At 38.2% G+C, this 23,173-nt stretch overlaps 1 protein-coding gene across 5 annotated transcripts in view; it reads left to right on the top strand.

Moving 5' to 3' along the window:
• fmn1 (formin 1) overlaps window positions 1–23,173 on the top strand; it is a 381,596-nt gene that overhangs the window by 209,833 nt on the left and 148,590 nt on the right. For all 5 annotated transcript variants that reach the window (XR_012098266.1, XM_073040129.1, XM_073040128.1 and 2 more), the window contains 2 exons: window positions 15,526–15,613; window positions 20,558–20,619. Coding sequence is in view for 4 of the 5 variants with exons in the window: in XM_073040129.1 (XP_072896230.1) it covers window positions 15,526–15,613; window positions 20,558–20,619 (150 nt within the window). In the remaining variant the exon portion in view is untranslated. The remainder of the gene's footprint in view (window positions 1–15,525; window positions 15,614–20,557; window positions 20,620–23,173) is intronic.

Here is a 23,173-nt window from a genome sequence, read left to right as displayed (position 1 = left end):
TTTAGTTAATATCTTAACATCTTAATATCTTAAAGTCTTGTAGCATCAGACTTCAATTCAATAACCACCTATTTATTTATTGTTTTCAGCCACAAAACTGCGGAGGTGTGATCTTAGCTTAGGTGCATCTACAAAAGTTTATGCGAATACTAATCGTTTCGGTCGGTTTACTTCGCCGGCAGGTCTCCAAAGGTCTGTCTTTATTATTCACAGGCTTTGGCGCAACCCGTAAAACCTGCTTTGCTGTTTAAAAAAAACGGCATCCCCATTAACCATCACCTCTTTTCTGGCGAGTCCCCCCGTTGGGACTTTGAGTAATTTGGCGTGGTGAACTCCCGCCCGCCTCGTTCATCAGGGCTATTTTTTTCAACACCATGCCCCAAACTGTCAAGACCCTTCAGGCTATTTGTTTTTAATTCCAACTCCTCTTTCAGGTAGCATTTCGAATGCCACCTCTTCACACCCCACCCTGGCGTAACAATAGAGTGGGGGGCCCCGCTATTTCCCGACTCACTCTGTGAGCGATCTGCCAGGTTTAAAATTTCTTCCTTCGACTTGGGAACTACAGACTTTCCGTTTCCTTCAATAACAATCCTCATTCCCCCCTTAAATTCGGCATTAACCTTGGCCCCACTCTCGAATACAAACACCGTGGAACTCACACTTCCCACGGTTACCAAGGTTAACCCTTTTCCTACTGAACCAACCCTATCTGATCCACAAAGACGGCCGCCCCGTCCCCCTGAATCAAACACCTCAGACTTCCTCTGAGCTCTGTTACCAGGTTCAGCACCACGTGCGCCCCCATCTTGGACACACTCAAACGGGACATTGGCCCCTTCCAGGCTTTCAATACCCGTACCTTTTTCAAATTCTAACGTCCCCCGATCCTTCCAGTTACTTTCTAGGCAGCCCCCCGTTGGGGAAGGCGCAACCCTGCGGGCTGAAACAACCTCCTCGGCCATTTCAGCTGACTTCTCCACAGCAAGGATACCCTTCCTCTCTAAGACTGCCCTCATTTCACTCTCGGGACCATCGAGAACACCTTTAGAACTCTGAACTTCTTCAAACAATTCTGCCAAACCAGACAGATTAACCATGTCCAACTCTGGACATTTTAACTTTATCCGTTTCTCAACTTTAGTTCCTACCTCTAGGACTTTTCTCTTCACTAAGGGCAGGGCTATTTCCTCTCCCTTACCCCCTTTTACTTTACTGCTTTCTGTTTTACCACCCTCGGAACCCTCATGGTACAGGGTCGGTAAAAACATCTTGGCCAGATTACTGCTGGCCCGATTTAAACTGCTCACTGCTTTTCTGGACAGGCTGCGTGTGACCGCGCATGCGCGATAGCTTTGGGACTCTAGGGGCGGGGCCACCGTACTCGCCGGTCGGCGGGTCGGCATCATGGCTGCCCAAATCCTCCCTCCTGCTAACACACTTTGTAACAACGCGACCCACTGCTCTTGTGGCCACTTCTGGTTCACTGCCACCTTTTCAAAAAGCAAGAAATAACTATCAACATCCGTCTCTTCGAACGGAGGTACTACTCTCAGCTCCCGACTAACATTAAACCGCTCTCTCCTTAGCTCCTCCCTCTCTCTTTCTCTCCCCGCTGCCGCTCTCTCGGCTGCTACTAACTCTCTGATCCGAATTTCATGCTGTCTTTGCCTCTCAGCTTGATCCAGCTCGTTTTCCACCTCTAACCCCTTCGCCAAATTTAACAAGTCTGATTTGGTGCTCATAAATTCACACACGTCCATCTTTGCTGGTTTTTCTGTCTGGCTACCTGCGTACCAGATCCAAATTATTTTGTTTTGACTTACAATCCCGATTGACTGACCTCCCCCTTTTTTGGTGTCAAATCCCGGACGAGCCCCCACTTGTTATGAAACCTGTAACTGGTTTCACTTACCAGCAAAGATAGATATGTCAGTTGAAGTCCAATGGTACTATTTTCAAAAGTTTTATTAATAAAGGGGCACAAAAATTAAGGTTAATACAAACATTCAGATAACATGCGTCAATACTCAATCTAAAACGCAGGTACATTAATAATCACTCAGAAATAAGCTCTTTCGTTGTCTAGGGTATATAATACTGAGTCCAATTGGAAATATAAAGAGTCACTCTGAAGTCTGCAGGCTTTTCTCTTTTGGTTTCACGTGTTGGAGAGAGAGAGAGATAAAACGGAAAAACTTGCCCAAAACATCCGTGGAATCAGGGGAGCGATCTTCCCCGTTGTTAGTTAAAAGCGATCTTCCGTTGGTTCCAGCCACAAACCCCGCATTCGGAATTTAACGCACGTGGCTTATTTCAAAATGGCTTCCCGTTCCCACGGGAAGCGTTATCGTGCTTCTTGGTGTCTCCTTGGTGCGTCTGAGGGTCGTCCTCTTTCAGACCCTTCTTTATACTGCCTCACGGGATCTCAGGTGTCAATCAGGTTGCAGGTGATGCAATCTCTCTCTCAACCAGCCCACTTTGCCCGAGGGCTTTACAATGTCCCTGCGAGTTGGCACGTCTGCAGTTCCCAGGTGTCTCCTGAGAACAATGCCACAGTCACCAGCTTTTGTCCCAGTGGAATGCGGTATCCAGCACGTCGCTGTCTTTCCATTTCCTGTGTCCATTCAGCCTGTCTCTCTCTCTCTCTTGCTCTCTCTCTCTCGGGTCATTGACCCCCCTTTCACTAGGGCTGTTGCAATTCTCACAAAGGAGGGGGCTGGTATCATAACACCATCGTTATAACGGGCTCCAAGATCAATCTAACACTTTCCTCCCACATACCCTTCCCTCCATTCTTCTTTCATTCATGTGTCTTTTAAATGTCCATAATGCACCTGTCTCTACCACCACCCCCTGTAGTGCGCTGCATGCACTTACCATTCTATGTGTACAAAATCATCCTCTAATTTCCTCCAATCACTTTAAAAGTATGCCCTCTCATAGTAGCCATGGGAAATCTTGGGAAAAGGGCTTCTGTGACATAGAGGAGTACAGTATGGAAGCAGCCCCTTTGGCCCATCTGGTCTAAACTGATTACAACATCCTCCCTGCTTGTACCAATTACCCAGATTCAGCCCATAATCCTCCAGATCATTCATCTCTCTCAATGTACCTATCCAAATGCCTCTTGAGCATTGCAGTTGTACCTACCTCAGCCATTTCCTCGGGTAGCTCAATCCAGGTACTCACTACCTTCTGTAAAAAGAACTTGCTTCTTGTGTTCTCTTAAATCTCTCTCTTCTTATCTTGTATCTGTGCCCTCTGGTTTTGTATTCTTCAACCTAGGGGAAAAGACTATGTCTGTCCACCTTATCCATATCCCTTGTGAGTTTATAAACTTTGGTGAGGTCACCCCTCATTCTCCTGCACTCCAGGCAATAAAGATCCAGAGTGGATAACCTCTTCCTATAACTCAAGCTCTCTAGTCCTGATTCACGTGATCTTTCCTCTAACAAGATGACCAAAACTCTGCACGATACCCGGAGTGTGGCATCACCAATGACTTATATAATTGCAAGGTAATGTCCCTCCTTCTAAATTTGGTGTGTTGACTGATAAAGGCCAGCATGATAAATGCATCTTCACCATCCTGTCTTCTTACCTGATCGCTTTCAATGAGCTGTGCATTTGTAATTCCAGGTCCCTTTGTTCCATGACATACATCAGTGCCCCACCTTTAACTACCCTGGTTTGAATGTCCAAAATGCATTACCTCATGCATATTTAAGTTGCCATCCATCTGCCATCCCTCATCCATCTTCTAAATCATTTACATAAGTAATGAATAAGGTCCCAGCACAAACAAGAGAAAATCTGCAGGTGCTGGAAATCCATGCAACACACACAAAATGCTGGAGGAACTCAGCAGGCCAGGCAGCATCTAATGGAAAAGAGTGAATAGTCAACGTTTTGGGCTGAGATCCTTCATTTGGACCAAAGGTCCCAATACTGACCAATCAGTTTCAAACATCAGCCTCTCTTTTGTAGCACTGGGCAAATCTGAATCCACCTCCCTTGCTCCCACTGAGTCATGACATAAAACTGAAGATCAGCCTGCCATGTAGGATCTTGTCAAAGCCCTTACTAAATTCCATGGAGATAATATCCACTGCCCTACCTTCATCTTCACTTCAGTTACGTCTTCAAAAAACTTCAAACCATTCATCAGACATGACATCCTACACACAAAACCATGCCGACTATTCCTGATCAGGCCTTGACTACCTAAGTGATGCTAGATCCTGTGATCCTGTCTCTTAAATTCTCTCTAGTAACTTCCCTACAACTGAAGTCAGTCTCATTGGCCTGTAGTTTCCTGGCCTGTCCTTGCTACTATTCTTGAGCAATGGAACAACACTATCCACCCTCCAGTATTCTGGAACTTCGCCAGGGTCCAGAAACTAAGAAGACAGGCAAAGGGCATTTGTTAAAGGGATGAGGTACTCATTTCCTTTGACAAAACAAAAATATAATTTTTACAGGATATCTTAGAATCTGTAATACCAAAAAAAAGTCAGTGAACTGCTGCTACCCATTCTGCCATTTCATAAATGTAAGACTGCAGCTTATGGAGCTCTTTATTCATTATCTGTCCTTTGATACACTCTGCCATCTTTTGTTTTTCTTTCTCCATTCTCCTCTCTGCCAATATTTGAGATTCCCTGGAGCTAGATGACTCTTTCACCATAGGGCTGTTCCATGGTAGCATTCCCAGCCCTCCAATCCAGTCACCGTCTTGGGAACCTAGCATGAATCCTGGAGCAACAGATGCAGCCTCCATTGTTGAGATGTAGGTGCCCCTTGGCTGGCATGTTTGGGATAGTTACTGCCATTAACAAGCAGAGAGGCAATATTACATTCATTAATGAGTAATAGACCAGAGTTTTCAACAACTCAATAGTGCACGAACTTTTGTAATGATCATTATATGATCTGGTTTAGCAAGTAGAACTGAGCAAGCATTAATTAAGTGGTGTGTCGCATCAAGAGATGTTGTAGACTGTTACATCATGTACCCTCTTGTAACCTTAATATTTCTCTTCCTTGTTGTAGTAACCAAAGACATGTTTCCAATATATTACTGTGCTGTAGAGGTGTAAAATATATAAAGTATATAATCATCCTTAAACTGATAGTGGAACATTACCACTTTATATTACCATCTACTGTCCACTCTTTTATTAGAGGTATTTATTTCATTTGGGTCATGCCTTTCAACATTATTATACTATCCTCCATCTGCTTTTGGTATGAACAGAATTCTGTGGTCAGCATTTTGTGTCTGGCAGTGTGTTGCACACAGTGAATCTGTATGTCAGCTGATCTTCATTCCCTATTTATAGAATTTACCCCCATTTTATGCTATCAGATATGATCCTGGACTTCTCTATGAAATGTGATTGAAGTGTAGAGTATTAACAGTCTAATCACCATGCCTCTTCCTTATGGGTCAGTGACTCTGAGCTGGAGAGATTAAATGTTCCAGTGTTATTGAAGATGTGTTTGCTTGGGCAGCCATGATGCCTTAAACCTCCACAAATGGCACTCAAAGCACACAATCTGCTCTAAGATCTCTAAGTAGGTGTTATTATTATTTTATATTTACCTTTTGGTCTTTGTAAGAGTCTTTTTATGCTAAAATTCATAGAGGATTTAACACTGGAGAAACATTGATGTATTTACTAGTCCAGGCTTCCAGTGACTGCTTTTGTCATATGTACTGAGGCACAATGAAAAACTTTGTTTTGCATGCCATCCAAAATAATCATTTCATCATATCAGGCATTATAAGGGGACACAATAACAGAATGCTGGAAGTGCAGTGCAGGCAGCCATAACAAAGTAGATTTTGAGGTCAAGAATCTATCTTTTTGTACTAGGGTCTGTACAATAATCTTAGAACAATGGGATAGAAATTGTCCTTGTATCTGGTGATACTTGCTTTTAGACTTTTCAATCTTTTGCCTGATTGGGTAGGGGGAAGGGGGTGCAAAGAGGGAATGTTTGGTATGGGTGGGGTTTTTTGATTATTTTGGCTGCTTCACCTAGATGGTAAGAAGTGTAGACAGAAACTATGCAGGGGAGACTGGTTTACATGATGTGCTATATCCACAACTCTCTCTTCTGGTCTCGTGCAGCACAATTGTCATACCAAGCTGTGATGCATCCCAATAGGATTAAGGCTTTTGCTATAGTAGAATACAAAAGGAATGCCATATGAATGCATTTGACAGCTAAATCTACTACAAATAATCTCTGGAATATAGGATGCTGTATTCAGTTTATCTTTTTCACTTTCTTATTTTATGGCGCAGTATTTAAATGCCTAAATTAATTTTTCATAACTCTTTTCTGAAAGTGCTAACTGAAAGGAAACATGAGAAAAACATATACATGAAAGAAGGAAGCTACGTGGCTTAGTTTTTGCTAAATTAGTAATTCACTACCTACACTCGCCATTTGAAGTTTTCCTTTCCACTTATTTTCCTGATTATTTTCTGGAAAGCAAAATGTCCTAATTGATAGCATCCCGAACCAAACTGGCAATATGTTACATGTCACCAGGACCTCGTGCATCATCACTGAATCAGTTTAGTGGGCCCAAACAACACCCACCCATGAACTGATGCAGAAACCTTTCAGGCAGCAAAACTATTACAAAGCTATGTCCTATACCTAGCTGTCAAGCTTTTGCAATGCTACTGCATGTCCTGTAGTATATTTATAAACTTCCTCAAAAACTACTAAAAATAAATAATCAAATCAAACATTTTAAATTTTTTTACACTTTTTTACAAGTTACTGAAAATTATAAGCAAACTTGCAAACTCGTATTTCTTTCAATGAAACTTTAAATCGTAATTTTCTTTCTAGCTTCTGTAAAATCCCCTATTTAATGAATAGCCTGATAGACTCTGTGCCAGATTAGACCAGGCACAGTATCATTGACCAGGTTCTCCTGTGTAACCATTGGGGAATACTTGAGGTTTCATGCTCTGCCTTGGGATTCCATGTGGACAAGCATACTGATAGAACCATCAGCTGGAATATCTCAGCCTGCTCAGGACCTAAGCATGCACAAAATTCACAGGCATTTACCTAGTACCTGTCAGCAGTCTGGCACAGTACTGCTAGCATTTACCCACAAATTTCAGCCCATTATTGGAATGATAAAAATATGTATAGATGTGGTTTTTGAAAAAGGCAGCAGGATTTAGACATTTGATGCTGTTTGAATCCCTGTAGGAATCTCCAGGAAGTGGTATGAATTTAAGTTATGGAAATCATTTTTCTGCCCATTTTTTAGGCTTCCACGTGCAAAATAAAACTGGATTTGTAAATGCTTTATTTACTAAGTGCTAATGCAAATATGGAATTATCAAATATCACTGAGAAATGAAAATTACTTTTTTTCAGTCATGTACTTAACCTGAATGATTATCATATCAAAGGCATTAAAGGAAACAATATTGATTTTATTCTTCTTCTCTAAAACAGCCTTAAGTAATTAATAACATCTGTTTTTTATTTAAGTCTAAAACAAGTGGTGCTCTTTCAAGAGGTAATCTTTTAAGGTTAGTTTAGCAATGTAAAATAGAAAAGCTGTACATGTCACTGCATTTCTTTTTGAATCATACACAAAGCCTTATAACGCATATTTTAAAGTATTATGAACCAGTCTTCAATGCATTTCACATGAACCATGGTCAAAACCGAAAGTGAAATAGAATGGGAAACTACATAAGAAATATAATTCTTGACATTTGTTCCTCAGTTTTATTTCTCCAGAGTTATACCATCCATAGATATAAGTTTTTAAAATTTACTATGTATTTTTAAAAAAGCAAATCACTTAAGTCAGAAATTTAACAGAACTAAATGTTTTTCATCTGCAAAGTTTCAGTTTTAGGTGATTAGTTGCAAGATGCATTTATTTATTCTTCCTCTTACAACTTATCAATTCTTACAATATTTTAATAGTTGTGTTTTGCATCTGACAGCAGTTAGAGATTGATAAGAAAACAAATGAAATAATTTTTAGCCTTAATGATAATATGCTTCTGAGAACAAGAACAATAATGTTTAATACCTAGAGAACTTCAACTTTAAATAGCTTAGTTTACAAAAATAATTTTGGCTTTATTGGTTTCCAAACTGTGATTCTACCAGAGTTCAAGAGTTAACTTGAAACAGAGTGATCCACCACAGATTTTTTACAGTTATTATATTGATATTTTAACTTTCTATTTGAAACAAAATGCCTAACTTTTTGTTGCAATGATTACAACACTTCCTCGCTAAGTAAATTATAACTGTACAATCCTGGCCTCAAGCCAAGTATAGAGATTATGGCATCTTATGTATTTGCCCCAGAATAAGGTCAATTGGAAGGTCATTGAAAGCTGTACAAATTAGATACAGTCAAAGACTGCAATTATCCCTGTTGGAACTTATTCCACCTCCAAGTATTGAAGTTCAGCAGGCATATGTGTAGTTTTGAGAGGTGACTATTTGAATTTGTGGTTACTGTGAAACAAGACTGAACTTATTAGTAAAGGTACAGATAAAGTTTGGGTCAAGATGTATATTCTTTTGAAGTATATACCAGAAAAAGTAGTAGTTCCCAGTTACCGCAAAGCTTTGGTTATGAATTCTTATGACTAGCATCTTTGAAATATGGATTTAATTTTGCTAAGCATTATTTCATTCAAAGAAGGTGACTTTCAAACCCATGAATTTGTTCAGAACTTATTAGTTATATAATACCTAATTTAATCTTAGCAGGGATCAAAGTTGAATTTGTACTGACCAGATTTTTTAATAAATGAATCTCAGTCTTCCCAAAGCACAGAATACTATATCAATTCCAAATTTTAAGAATCTAATTCAAGCTCTCCACCCAAATATTAATGGTTTTGCTGTGATTACAGTCATGCATTGTGAAAATTAAAACTACAAGTACAAAAAGGAGTAGAAAGAAAACAAATTGTAGTATTAGGTGGAATATGAGCAAGAATTTCTTTTCCTTGATTTTTTTTTCCGGATTTGGGCATTGCAAGTGAGGTTGGAATTTATTACTCATCCCTAATTGCCTTTGAGAAAATGGTGAGCTACCTCCATACACCACTTCTTGTGAGGGAATCCCAATGTGCTATTGGGTAGGGAGTTCCAGGGTATAGACCTAATAATTATGAATGACTAGTGATAGATTTCCAAATCAGTATTCGGAATTTGGAAGAGATCCTGCAGGTCATAGAGTTCCATGTGTTGGTTGTCATTATCCTTCTTGGAAATGAGGCATTAGTTTAAGGAGGTGCTCTTACAGAAGACTGTGCAAAAAACTGCAGAGCATTACATAATGCAATCATTATGGTGAAAAGAATAAGTGTGGAGAGTGCTATGTGGGATGCCAATCAAGTGGGCTTGTTTATTGTGAATGATATGAACACTTTTGAATGTTATTGTAGCTGCATTAACCTCAGTAGACAGAGGTTGTTCTACCACATCTTTGAAATTCACAAAAATTAAATGACAGTGAAATCACTTGGAGCCCAAGGAATCCATATTGTAGTTCAGAATAAAGAAATTGCACTGATGGTATGTAGTTTGTCTCAATCTTCACAGAGAAAGGAAAAAATTGTTGGCGTAACAAACAACTGCTGGAGGGCAAGTAATAATTGTGGGGATGGGGGTGGGGAGGAAGGAATTAGCAACCTGTATCAGACCAAAAAATAAGGTAGGTAGAGCCAGCTGGGTGGAGGAGAGGGTGAAAGTGTGGATAGTTAGAAGGGTGACAAACAGGAACAGTTGTTGGCCCCCTCTTCCTCATCATCTTGATGGATATCTATTATCTATGCATCTCCATCCGCTATAAGGAAGGTCTTAAGACCCTCCATTTCTTTCTGCAGTAAAGAGTCAAGCAGCTAACTGGGCAACACAGTCAGCAAAGATAATTTGGGCTGAATGACCTGTTTCTATTCTGTATGTCTGTAAAACCATTTCTCTTCATCCAGCACTCCCATCTGCCTGGCAAAACGTCTTGACCTGAACAACCTATTTTTGACTCCTCTCACTTCCTACAAATCAAATATATAGCCATGGGCACTCACGTGGGCCCTAGCTGCACCTTTCTTTTCATTAGTTGAATAAAACAGTCCTTGCTCCAAACCTTCCCTGGTCCCACTCCCCAACACTTTCATCCAACAACACTTTATTACACTGATGTCTACATTGGTGATAGTCCTACACAACACATCAATTTTCTAACCTTCACTGCTGATTTCCACACCACTCTCAAATTCACTGCAGCAAAGACTAACATTTCCAACCCTTTCTCCCATTTTCTCCACCTCCACTGCATCTGCTCTCAAGATAAAGTCTTCAAATTCAGGACTAGAATGTCTCCCTTTCTGCAGTGGTTGACTGAGCCCTCTCTAGCATTTCCACTGTTTCTCTGACTTCTGCTCTCACCACAGCTCCCTTTGCAAATGGAGCAGAGGTAGTTTGCGTGGTCCTCGCCTTTCAGAACCTTCAATCACCACCATTCAGGGATCTAAACAGCTTTTCCAGGATGAGGCATCAATTCACATGCACCTCCTCCAACCTTGCCTACTGCATTTGGAGCTCAAAAGGTAGCCAGCTTCCTGTACACCAGTGTAACCAAGAACAGGTAAGGCAATCGATTTGCAGAGTACCTGTTTTCTGTCCACAACAGCCATCCTGAGCTTCCAGAATGTCATTTCAGCTGCCCTTCACAATCCTACCCTGACTTGTCTCTGTCCTTGGCCTTATCAACTGCTAGGATAAGGTCTATTGAAAACTAGAAAAATAATACCTCATAATTCCACTGTGAGTAGTGTGCAACACAATGGCTTGAACATTGAAATTTCCAATTTCCCTTACCTTCTGTTTCCTGCCCCTATTCACTTGGTACCCTCATTTTTTCTCCTTTCCCATACCACTGCTCTGCCATTTTTATCTCCCTTCCCATCCTCTATCCACACATCTTACCACCAGATCCTCCCTTTACCCCATCTGGTTCTATCTGCCCTCACCTCTGTCCTAATCACCTCATCATCACCTTTCTTACTTATCAGATTCTAGCATTGATAGCCTTTGTGTTCCTGCTTATGACCCTTCTAGCTGTCTCTACCTTTACCCTCCTCTCATTCCAAATGATTTGACATGTTTTGTCTCTGCCAACCCCCCCTCCATCACCCACCTCTCAACTTTACCCCTCCTCCCCATCTATTTCACCACTCTTTATTCATACCTTTGTCACACTATCAACTTTTTGATCTTTCAAATATTTTTCTACTTCTTCTTTAAACTACCATCACCAAAATTCAGCAGCCTTATTCAGAAGTTCTTATGCATCTCAATTTTAAAATGACCACCTCTATTCTTTTTGTAAATCAAAAAGTTAACTTGCAGTCCTAGAACTAGTTGAAACCTCTCAATCTCCAGTGGAATTTTCTTTTATCATGATTTTTTCATCACTGTCTAATTTTCTTAGTAGTTGTCAAATTGTCATTAATTGCTGGACGATTGTTCATTTTTGGCTTTCTTGACTTAGTTGGCATTTTCCTCATCAGAGGACTTTGATGAATTCAAAGATCTATCTTTGACAACTATGGCAATTGCAAACTGTTCCTTGATACTTAAGGAATTAATTAGATAATTTATTCCTAAGATAACCTAGATATAATTTTACATGAATGAGTAAAGATTAGTTGTAAAACAAGTTGTTTTTGACTTGCATTCTACTGAAGTCACATTAGGGAATTTGCTTTGCCCTTGTTGCTTGTGGTATGCACTTTCTGATAACTATTTATTTGAGTCGATTTGGTAATTGTAAGGAAGTTCACTTGGAATGAAGTTTTTCTTATTCAAAGTTTAACCTCAGTATTATGTACTCACAAACTGAGAAAATCTGATCAACAAACCAGGTAGAACATCTGAGAAAATCTGTTCAACATGCCACATTTACTCAGCTTATAAATCAACACTGTTGAAGCCATTGGTGTCAGAAGAACTCCAAGACAATTTTATGTTTGTAGTTTGAATCCTTTCTGCGAAAATGTGCTATTTCAGCTCTTCCCTATTTTATTATTTAAAAAGGAGATAATATTGACTAATTATCAACACAGCAGAATTTTGCTGACCTCAGTAATATAATATGCTGGACACTTGTTGAGAACTATCATGTTTTATAATTTGTGTAAATATTTGGTATTTTTACAAACTTTTATATAATGCAACAACAACAAATGAAATAACAGCAGGCTTGATTTGCAAGATTACGGGAACAAGTCAGGGGAGAGGACTAAGTTTGACTTCCCTTTCAAAGATATAAAATAAAATTACTAGCAGTTGCTGTAAACTTGAAATATAAATAAAAATACTGGAAATGCACAGCAGATTAGTCAAGAATTATTGAGAGAGAAGCACAGCCAGTGTTTCAGATCAATCTTGTTTCTTAGGAAGTTTATCTGATAAAAGATCTTCAACCTAAAGCATTATATCTGTTTTTCACTCCATAAATGCTGTCTAACATGCTGGGTATTTCTGGAAATTTTACTTTTATCCATCTCTATCAGAGACTTAACAAGCAGGACAGACAGAATCACCTTACCCTATTCTAGTACCATTCCCTAAATTCCTATGATACAATATGATCAAATTCCTAATAGCCATATAATATATCCCATTATGTCATCTGAGTTATTACTGCACATGAGAAGATTTATTAATATTTCTAACAGAAAATCTCTCACCCGCAGTCTTACCTAGCAATTGTTCACAAGGGTGAAGTATTCTTTTGAAGCAGGGAAAGAATGCCAGACCTGGAATGTCCAAAATTAGCTGCAACTGCATTCTTATTGTCCTATACACCCAGAGGTGAAAATAAATTAAGTGATCTTACTAGTATGGTTGTTATCACTAGCATTACTGATTTAACTCATTTGTAATGATTGTACCAGCCTCTTTCTTAGCAGTATGCCTGATCAAATTGTCCCAGTTTACTTCTGCTTCCCTCTGCAGCTTAAAAACAATTACTGTATAGTTACCCAGCTTCACCCAGTCAAAAAGGTCAAGGTAAATTTACTACCAAAGTACATATATGTTACCATATACAACTCTGAGATTTATTTTGTTTAAGGTATGACAGTAGGTGATAGTGTACTTCAGATCTACAAATACAGCATTGCCATGGGGACCACTTTGAAATAGCTTACATGTACATTGATCACACTTTCCTTTCAATATTGCCAGTATGTGAGATTTGTCATCAATTTCAGACATTGTGTCTTTTAATTTTAAAGTTGTGACAGATACCAGATTTCTATGCAAGTGGTCTATAGCTAAGCAAGTGCAACCTAAAATGAAGTAACTTGCATGAAGAGAATTTTTGAGATGTGTTTGAATTTACAATCTCACCCTCCTGATTCGCTCTACATGCCTCCTTTGGGCAGCATAATGTTGCTGCTGGTGTAGCAATCTCAGTAGAACTTGTGGTATCCCTATGGGAATATGGGGAGAATAAAATGGAATCAAAGTAAGTAGCCACTTTATTGTGCCATAGGGCCTGTTTCCATGCCTCTTTGTAAATAGCACTCCTGTCCCTCATTTTTATTCCCTCAAGTGAGTAAGGCACAGAAGTGATCACATCTCGTGTACAACTGGTTTTGTCATCCATTGCCAGTTTATCATTGACCATCTCTGCCAAATCACCCAATTTTTCAAGGTCATCTTGGATATACAGGTCATCTTATTTTTACAACTATTTACCTCCTTAAACTGTTCTTCTCTGTCTTTTCCCTGTTACTGCCAGCAACTGGATCCTTTTGTGTCCAGAATAATGAAAGCTGCCTTCATTTTGGCTCCCTTGCCTATTCCCTCATGCTAGAATTATTGACTGAACTAGCCTGCAGTTTATTTCTTAGCTTGCCAAACTTGCTCTGCTCACGAACCATGCCACCCCTCTGCCGTCCATTCCTATCCTATTCTTCACCACAGAACAACTTCTCCTGAATCAATGGCAATAATTTCCTGTGTATAGGACACGATCATCAATTACCAATGCCCAAATAAAGCCTTTTCTTGATTTTGTTGTCCTTGACATTTACTGCCTATTTCATTCTCACTTTCAGTTTACAATTCTGTTGCAACAGCAATAAAAGTAGATCCAAGATCTAATGCAGGTTTTCTCTGTCATGCTGATCGCCAACAAATTCATGGATTGCATAAAATTTCCCATCGGACTAGCCTAGATTTTCCAGTTATAACAACAATGAAATTGTAAGTATTTGCTCTCACTGAGACATGGAATTTTCTGTAACTTTGGGATATCTGCACTGTTCAATATGGAACATGTGAAATTACAGTCAGCTGTCTCCATAGGGTGTATTGTTTAGCAACAGTATTCACTGGCAGCATGGAAAATGTATGAAATGACAATTATCAATGAAATATTCTTACTGTAAAATAACTTGAAATGGTATATGTTGCTGTATGAGACCTCAGTAAGTCATCTTTAGCCCATAATTGCTATCTGACAAGCTTCCAAACCCCATAAAAAAGTTTAATTTTGTGCATATGAATTATACTTTCTATAAAGTTCCACATCAGACATTCTGCAAACCATGCGTTACCTGCTGGAATTTTATTTTTAAATCTTTCTATTCTGCAGTTTTTTCACCTCCTATGAAAACATCCTCAAAAATATGATACTCTTTTTGTATTGTCCACCTATATTAATCTTTCAATTTCTGTCTCAGCATCCATACGGTTTTAATACAGTGATTTGTTTTAAACAGAAGATGATAAGGAAATGGAACAGATTTGACAGCTGTATGTATAGAATTCACTCCATGTATGATGTGAATGAATTGCATTAAAAAGTTAACCATAATAAAAATGTAATAATAGAACACTGATTTGTTGTTATTTCTTTGATAAGATTTAATTCTGGGTCACGGACACTATTGATGCCTCCTTTGTGTTAATCATTTAATTTCAGGCCTGATCCAACTTTAAATATGCTTCTAGAAATACAATGATTTAGTTGTATTTTAAAATACTAATTTCCATTGGGATTACAGTTTATTTTATTCCTCATTTTAAAGACATTGGTGTATTTCTAGCATTTTCACTGTTGTACTAGGATGAATCATCCAAGCTGATTAGATTATCTCTATTAATTTTTTTATTGAACTGTATATCGATATAATTTCAAATATCAGATCACTGATGTGTTTCACTCTCTATAAACATGATAATACATGAGAACCATCAGTAATCAACCACAAATGCTGAAGGTTGCTGTTTATTTACACCCTTTAAGGAAAGAATATCTCTCTAGACTGGTCTCCATTATCACATAGAAGGTAATTCTTAATGCAGTTGTCGCAACTGAAAATGTGTAACAAGTGATTGCCTTATCACCTTTACTCGCCTCCCTCCTTTGAATTTCTTCTGTGCCAAAAACTATATATTTATGAAATTTTATTTTATTTATAGATTGTAAAGTTACTGGATGGCAAACGCTCTCAAACAGTTGGAATTCTTATATCAAGTCTACATCTAGAAATGAAGGATATACATCAAGGTATGTTTTGTATGTTCAAGCAAGATAGACAAATAACCATAGTTTTTTACTTACTCGTAGAACATAGAATATAGATTATTACAGCACAGTACAGGCCCTTCAGCCTATAAAGTTGTACTGACCCTTAACTTACTCCATGATCAATCAATCAAATGCTTCACTCTCACAGAGCTCTCCGTTTTTATTTCATCCACATGCCTAAGAGTCTCTTAAATGTCCCTAGTGTATCAACTGTACCTCAATCACCACCCCGGCTGTGTATTCCATGCACTTATCACTCTCTCTGTAAAAACCTACCTCTAATATCCACCCTATGCTTTCCTCCAGTCACCTTAAATGTATGTCCTTTCGTATTAGCCGTTAACATTCTTGGGGAAAAAAGGGTGCTGGCTATCCACACTGTGTATATGTCTTACCACCTTATACACCTCTCTCAAGTATCCTCATATCTTCCTTTGTTCCAAAGAGAAAAACACTAGCTCATTCAACATTTCATAAGACTTGTGCTCAAATTCAGAAAGCATTCTGGTGGATTTCCTTTGCATTCTTTCTAATGCTTCCACGTACTACTTATAATGGGGTACCATAACCACACCAAGTGTGATCTAACCAGATTTTTATAGACCTGTAACATTACCTCATGGCTCTTGAACTCTATCCCTCTGACTAATGAAGGCCAACACACCATTTGCTGCCTTGACCACCCTATCTACTTGCGTTGCAACTTTGAGGGTTCTCTGGACTTGGACCCCAAGATCCCTCTGTTCCTCCACACTACTAATAATCCTCTGTCATCAAGTTTGATCTTCCAAAGTATATCACTTCACACTTTTTCGGACTGAACCCCATCAGCCACTCCTCAGACCAGCTCTACAGCCTGTTAGTATTGTTCTATTGTAACCTACGACAACCTTCTACACTATCCACGACACCACCAACCTCCACTTCCTTTTCTTAAGTCACCTATAAAAATCATAAAGAGCAGGGATCGCACAACAGATACCAGCGGAACACCAATGGCCACCAACCTCAAGGCAAAATACATTCCATCTACTACCACCCTCTGCCTTCTGTGGGCAAGCCAATTTTGAATCCCTGGATCCCATACCTCCTGACTTTCTGACAGTGCCTACTATGGGGAAGCTTGTCAAATGCCTTACTAAAATCCATATACGCCAGTTCCAAGCTCTACCTTCATCAATTTCTCACCTCCTCCACCATGAGCCATCTCTTCTGCCCTGATGTTGCCTTGTCCCATTGAGAAGCCTTTGGGATGAGCCCGAGCCCGGCTCTCCCAAGTTGTTCTTAGCCAACCACATCCCTGAAGCGAAGAGCAGACTTAGCACTCTGAATGGCTTCAGATGGGGTACATTTCCTCCCTGTTGCCACATGGGGAGCTGCTATTCGAAAGTCTAGCTGGCATTTTATATCATTTTATACAAGTGAATGATGTATATATGATGTTTGTGTTCCTGCTTTCACAAAAAATTATGTAACAATCAAGCCAGTTTTTCTGCCTTCCTAAATGGGATTTTCTTCATCAAAATCCTGTGGCGAATCTTAAATTGGAGAAGTCTAAAATCCAAATCCTACATACTTAACCCTACTTCTCATTTTATTTGTATCTACACTATTGTTGTGTTCAGTTTTGGAATTTAACGTAAGCAGATGCTCATCGGCAATTTTTGTTTGGACCTGTTCAGCTGCAGAAAATATTACATTACAATATTCAGAGTTTGATACATGATTTACCCAATCCAGAAAGTGATTAGTCATTTTAACAACGTTTGCCACCACAACAATATATTAATAAAATTAAACTTTTGGAAATTACTGATTGGTGTTGCATTATTGTATCGATTAATGTGTCTGACATTGTAATTCATTGCTGAGGGATTTAACTCTAATCTGAGATTCCTTATGAACAGATTTCTGTCATGGTATGTAACATGTTTCTCTGTGTGTTGTCTTTTCATGATAGCATTAATATGAAATCATTAATATTTCTTATTCTACTCAAATATACAAGGCGGAGGATGATATGCATTAATATGTTTTGAAAATGAAGGTATAAAAGGCATCATTCTGTGCATCCTCTCCAGGCTGTCTGAGAAAAAGCCATTCAGGTTCATCCTGTTTCCCAGCTTTTGGTCTGTAACAAATTAAATCTCCCTCCTTTCCATTTTTCCAAAGAAAATAACTGGTACTCAGCTATTTTCTAAACATAACTAGAATTTTGTAATGCTGGCAGCATCTTTTTTAAAATTCCCTTGCATCCTCTCTTCTGTTCTCAGAATTTCCTATGGGGTGATGACCAGAACTGTACGTTATCCCAGTTGCAGCCCAGTTTCTTGCTTGTACAGTTCTAATATAATCATTATTTTTCTATTATGCCTCTGTAAAGGCCAGTATACTATCTATCTCTAATGCTCTATATGTCTGTCCATTATTTCAAGGATCCATTCCAAGATCCTGGAAGTATCCTTGGGAATCCTTGACTTGTTTACCTCTCACCCCCACCCACAAGTACATTTGGACTTCTCCAAAAAGAATTCCAATTCACACTCTGTGACCACCTGAACTCTATATTGATGTCTTCCTATAGCCTATAACATTTCTCTTCACTGTCAAGCACATTGGCAATTTTAGCATCATTTGCAGATGTTTTAATTAAAGTTAAAATTTTAATTAAAGTTAAAATCATTGACACAGTCCAGAAAAAACATTAAACATTAAACCTGTTTTTAAGTGCTGTGGAAAATCCCACAGCCCTAAAAGTTCCATTAACCATTAGTATTTGTTATCTCCCAATGAATTACCAGAAATCAAAATATTCTCCTTTTTGCTAAACTATTCAAAAGACTAGATAATTGTGACTGAGAAAAGCAAAATATTAAAAATACTTTTTAAAAAATCAAGCCAAATACCCTGTTTGGTATGAGTGAAAAGAAGACCTTATTTCTAATGTGTAATTGATCCCACCAGGATAGGTGAATGTTCTTTCTTTCCTAACCCTATATTAACTATTGAAACAAGCTGCTCTAACTTCTGTGTCAACTTAGCCCATGTTGTCAAATGCTCTTGAGAGAGGATTGTTTTGAATTCAACAGAAACACAAGACATGTTTATTATGTTTGGAGCAGCTGTGGTGATTGCACACTTGGTACAATCTAAATAAGTTAATTTTAAAAATGTCCTTGTGCTAGTTTGCATTTTAGGTCTCAAACCATTGTGTTAGATTAGACTTGCTAATCTAAAGCTGAGCAAATCTAGAAGTTTAAAAAATATTTCTTCATTCTGAATAACTTGTAACATGTGTTCTTTTGAATCTGTCTCAAAGATCAAGGGATTTTGTCTTATGAACCTAGGCCAGAACTGGTGCCAGAACAATTTTGCTCATGAATTTTTGGGGCATAAGGGCTCTGCTAGTCTCTCAACTGCATGTCAATCCTATCACAATTCTCTGCATCATAAATCACACAGTTATTGTGGTATGACAGAAAGTCAGTCAGACCGGAGGCATCCTCCAGGGAGTGCTCTGTGGATAGTTGACATGTCTGTTAAAGACTGGCACAACAGATAGGTCACAAAGTTAAGCCGAGAGGGATTTTTATCACTGTGCTCATATTCCTCTGGTGAACTGCCTTGGTGACAGTCTCTGCTAAACTTTACAAATAAAATCTAATTTTGCTTTCCTCTTTTTCCACAAGAAGCATAATCCTTCAGGAAACTTTCCAGCTAGACTAATGTAAGCTACATTTGACTGGTCCCAGAAAGTCTGAGATGAGTGATGTTTGTGCAGTTAAAATTATTTTTTCAAGGTCTTTAAATCAGTATAGAATGACCTGACAAAGGGGAGAAAATCAGATTTGCCTTGCTAAATACTGGAAGGAATAATAAACAAAAGAAGTGCTGCTTTTCTGTGGCTACCTGTGGAAAACATCCTTAATGAAATTTCCATGAGAATCTATGTTGAATACAGCAGAATGACATATGAGCTTTTATGGATGTGCTAGGCTAAATGTCATTCAAAAATAATTAAGTTTGTCTTCAGGTTCAGGATAGCATAAGCTCACACAATTGGTAAATTAATACAACCAAACCAAGAACATGTGGATTCCAAATACTCCATTCATTTTATGTGTCACAGTACATGAATTTAGTTTGAAAGTGTTTTAATGTGTGTGCCTGCTAGTTTGTTAAGTGCACAATGCTGATCTGTTTTTTGTCGTCAGTGACGGTTATTATAACCAAATGGGTACAATGCTACACTAATGATCTTTCTGTATATAAATTCTTGCTTTTGTGAGCGGACACCATAGTGCCACAGGAAAATGTTGCCTTAATTTACCTCAAAATAGATTTCAAAAGCCAGACTTGGCTGAGTAACAGTTTTTCTAGTTACAAGAATCCAATAAAATTACCAGCTCTTCACAGCATGTGTCTGCTTCCTTTCTGTTTATCTCAAAGTTTCAATAAAGTGGAAAATTTGAGCAGACAATATGTGTTTAGATCTCTAGTAAGAATTTGTGATCCTTTAGAAAACTATCAGGCTGCATTATAATTGAACAGCATTTTGGGGAAGCAACATATTAATTTTTCTTGTAAACCATATAACATTTTCAGTGCCAGGGATAGCTCTTAATGTTAGTTTCCATGGCTTGGAAGATTAGTCCAAAACAATATACAATGACAGTTAAGTGAAATGTATTACTTTAACCGTATTTCAGTTCTAATATATCAGAAACTGTCTTTTAAAATGTTGGTGCATTCTGTGAACTATATCCTTTGACATTAAAATAGTGAAATGTTCATTTTCTTGTTTATAAGAGATGTACTGTATGTAGGATTCTATTCAGGATGCAGTACTAGTGCAATGTGACAGTAGGTTCAGCATTGCCAATAAATCTGATTTAATGCACTATATGTAACATGTAATTTCAGCTATTTTAAATCTGGACAACTCAGTAGTGGATTTGGAGACCCTTCAGGCCTTGTACGACAATGTAAGTACTGATGCCATTAAAATAATCAATACATAATAGTCTTTGAAAATGTAATGCAGAAAATAATTGAATCTACTTGGTATATTAGTATTAGTTTTGGCTTGATGGTGAATGCAGTATAATTTTCAATTGCATTTCATTCAATAAAGGCAAGGTAATGACGATTCTACTTGCTGTTAAATGCATGTTATCCGTGAACTTCAGAATTTTAGTTTAAAAAAAAGTTAGTGCATCTTGTTTTTGGAGCCAAATTTTCATCATTGTGTTATTGGCAATAAAATGGAAATTTCGCTTTTCAAGTTCAGTGAAATGAGGTGTTTTGACATTTCTGGTGTGTTTAATTTACACCTATAATGACTTTGCTCAGTGGTTGCTCTATTGACCAGAAGGTATTGTGACATTCAGTCACCAATTTGATTATGTTAGTCATGGTATTCTGCTTAATTGTCATTCTATTTAATAGAATTGGCTGTAAAATAACTGTCAACTTGCATGCCAACCTTGTGCATGATTTTAAGTATTACACCAGCCGCATATAAGAAAAATATGCCTTTGCTTTTGTGCAATATGTGCACAACTAATGTCTAACATACAATAACATATATAAGGATGAGCTAAAGCTCAATATGTAGACATAATGGATATCTGAGGCAAAAGGGATGCCATTGGAAGCATCAGTTAATATGGATGGAATTGAGATGGCTATAGCCTCTTGGAAAGTTTATGAACATGAAGTGCATTATGTGTGGGTACTCATCAGGAAGACTACTTAATGATAGGTGCAAGAAACATTGAAAATCAAAATATAATGAAATATCCCTTTATAGTATATATTTCCCTTTGGTTCTGTAGCCATTTCTCCCATTCCTCTACCATAACTATTTTCTTAGACCTTCATGCATCACAGAATCTCATACCTTCAGTCTTCTTTATTTGGACTATTAACATTTTCAAATTGTTCATGAGGGCAGAAACATGTAATAATTATTGCAACTGCCTATAATGCATTACCCATTCTATTTTTCTTCATTTCATTCTTCACCCAAGTTGTGTAAAAGAACACGTTGATCTCCGATCCTAATGCTTTTTGTGAGGCAGGCTGTGATCTGGGAAGTCTCTAGCTGAGTTATACTGCACAGAACTTGAATGCCTATGCTGGCCACCCTCTTGCAGAAGTCTTCTTCTTGATTAGTTTGACCTTGCCTTCCTTCTTGGAAGGGATAATCTTTTGCCTGGGATATGTTTCGGAAACCGAAACCTTAAGCTGGTTAATTCCAATCAAACTCTTCTGTTCATTGTACAGCAGAATAGAAGATGTAATAGCTTCTGGTGGTTTCTAAAAGCATTAAGAGACAGCTCAAAATACCCAAAGGTCTGCAGAGAGGATTCTTGACAACCTTTCCTGTTTTAAAGTAGGCAATCTGCATTTCTGTGGAGAAAGAGGCGTCCAATGATCCTGGATCACTCCTGAAGTAAAGGACTTCCAGAACAGCATCGCATACCTCCAGTGCTTTAAAATTGTAAATAATGTTGCTCATAATAGGTGCTGCAATTTCACAGAGACTTGCCTCAAATGTGTGATGTTTCAAAAACTTCTTCTCTTCAGATGAGTCTTGCTGAAGTCTAAATCACATAAACTCCAAAGGTTTTCCTAAAGCCTTCAAGGACACATTTTCATCCATCACACTTTACCCCATTTCGCCCTGTCTTTTTTCTCTTTATTGATTGCTACATCTTAACTTAAATTTCCATTTCCACAAATTTAAGTACCTGCGAATGCAAGAAAAGTATTGAGGTAAATTGAGGAAAGCACCAAGTTAGTGGATTTTACTAGCAACTCTTGTGACTTGGTCATAATCATCCTTATTCTCATTATCAACATTTGCCAAAATGAAATGTCTTCATACTTCTACCCATCGTCAGTATTATTGTCATCATATCTTCATCTACCAATTTGGTTTAAACTTTCTTTATTTTTCTAGGATCCGAACATCTCTAGTAAGGCCAGTACATTGCCCAAAGCTAATTGCCCTTGGAAAGTTTAGCGGTAAAACTATCTCAATTCTGTCATGAAGGCACTCCCACAAGGCTTTTGGGAAGTGATATCCAGAATGCAATCCATAACGAGGAAGGACTGTCAATATATTTCCAAAATTTGTTTCTAATTCCAGAGACCTACATTAAAATATTGCAGTTAGTAATTTAAAATCAATGGTCTTGATAAAGGTCTTGATAAAGACATTGCAAAAACTCAAGATTGCTGTAAAAACCTATTACTGTTATTCAGGGGATGAGATCTGCCATCTAGTCTAATCAATCTTTGCCCCCAAACATTGATTAATACCCATGTGATTAATTCCTAAATGTCCTCAGAAGAAGCTTAACAAGCCATTCAGTATAAGGATAAATGCCACCTTTTCCAAAAAATAAAATCTTGAAAAATGAATTAAACAAAATTTAGGACAATACAAAACATACAAAACAAGGGAGAAATCCTACAAGCAATGGGATTCTGTTGTACCTACTGCTCTTGCCAGTAGAAGTTTTGCTGGAA

The sequence above is a fragment of the Hemitrygon akajei genome, chromosome 3 (genome assembly GCF_048418815.1).
Source record: "Hemitrygon akajei chromosome 3, sHemAka1.3, whole genome shotgun sequence".
NCBI lineage: Eukaryota > Metazoa > Chordata > Chondrichthyes > Myliobatiformes > Dasyatidae > Hemitrygon > Hemitrygon akajei.
The sequence above is the reverse complement of the archived record's forward strand: the minus strand, read 5'-3'. Positions and strand labels throughout refer to the sequence as shown.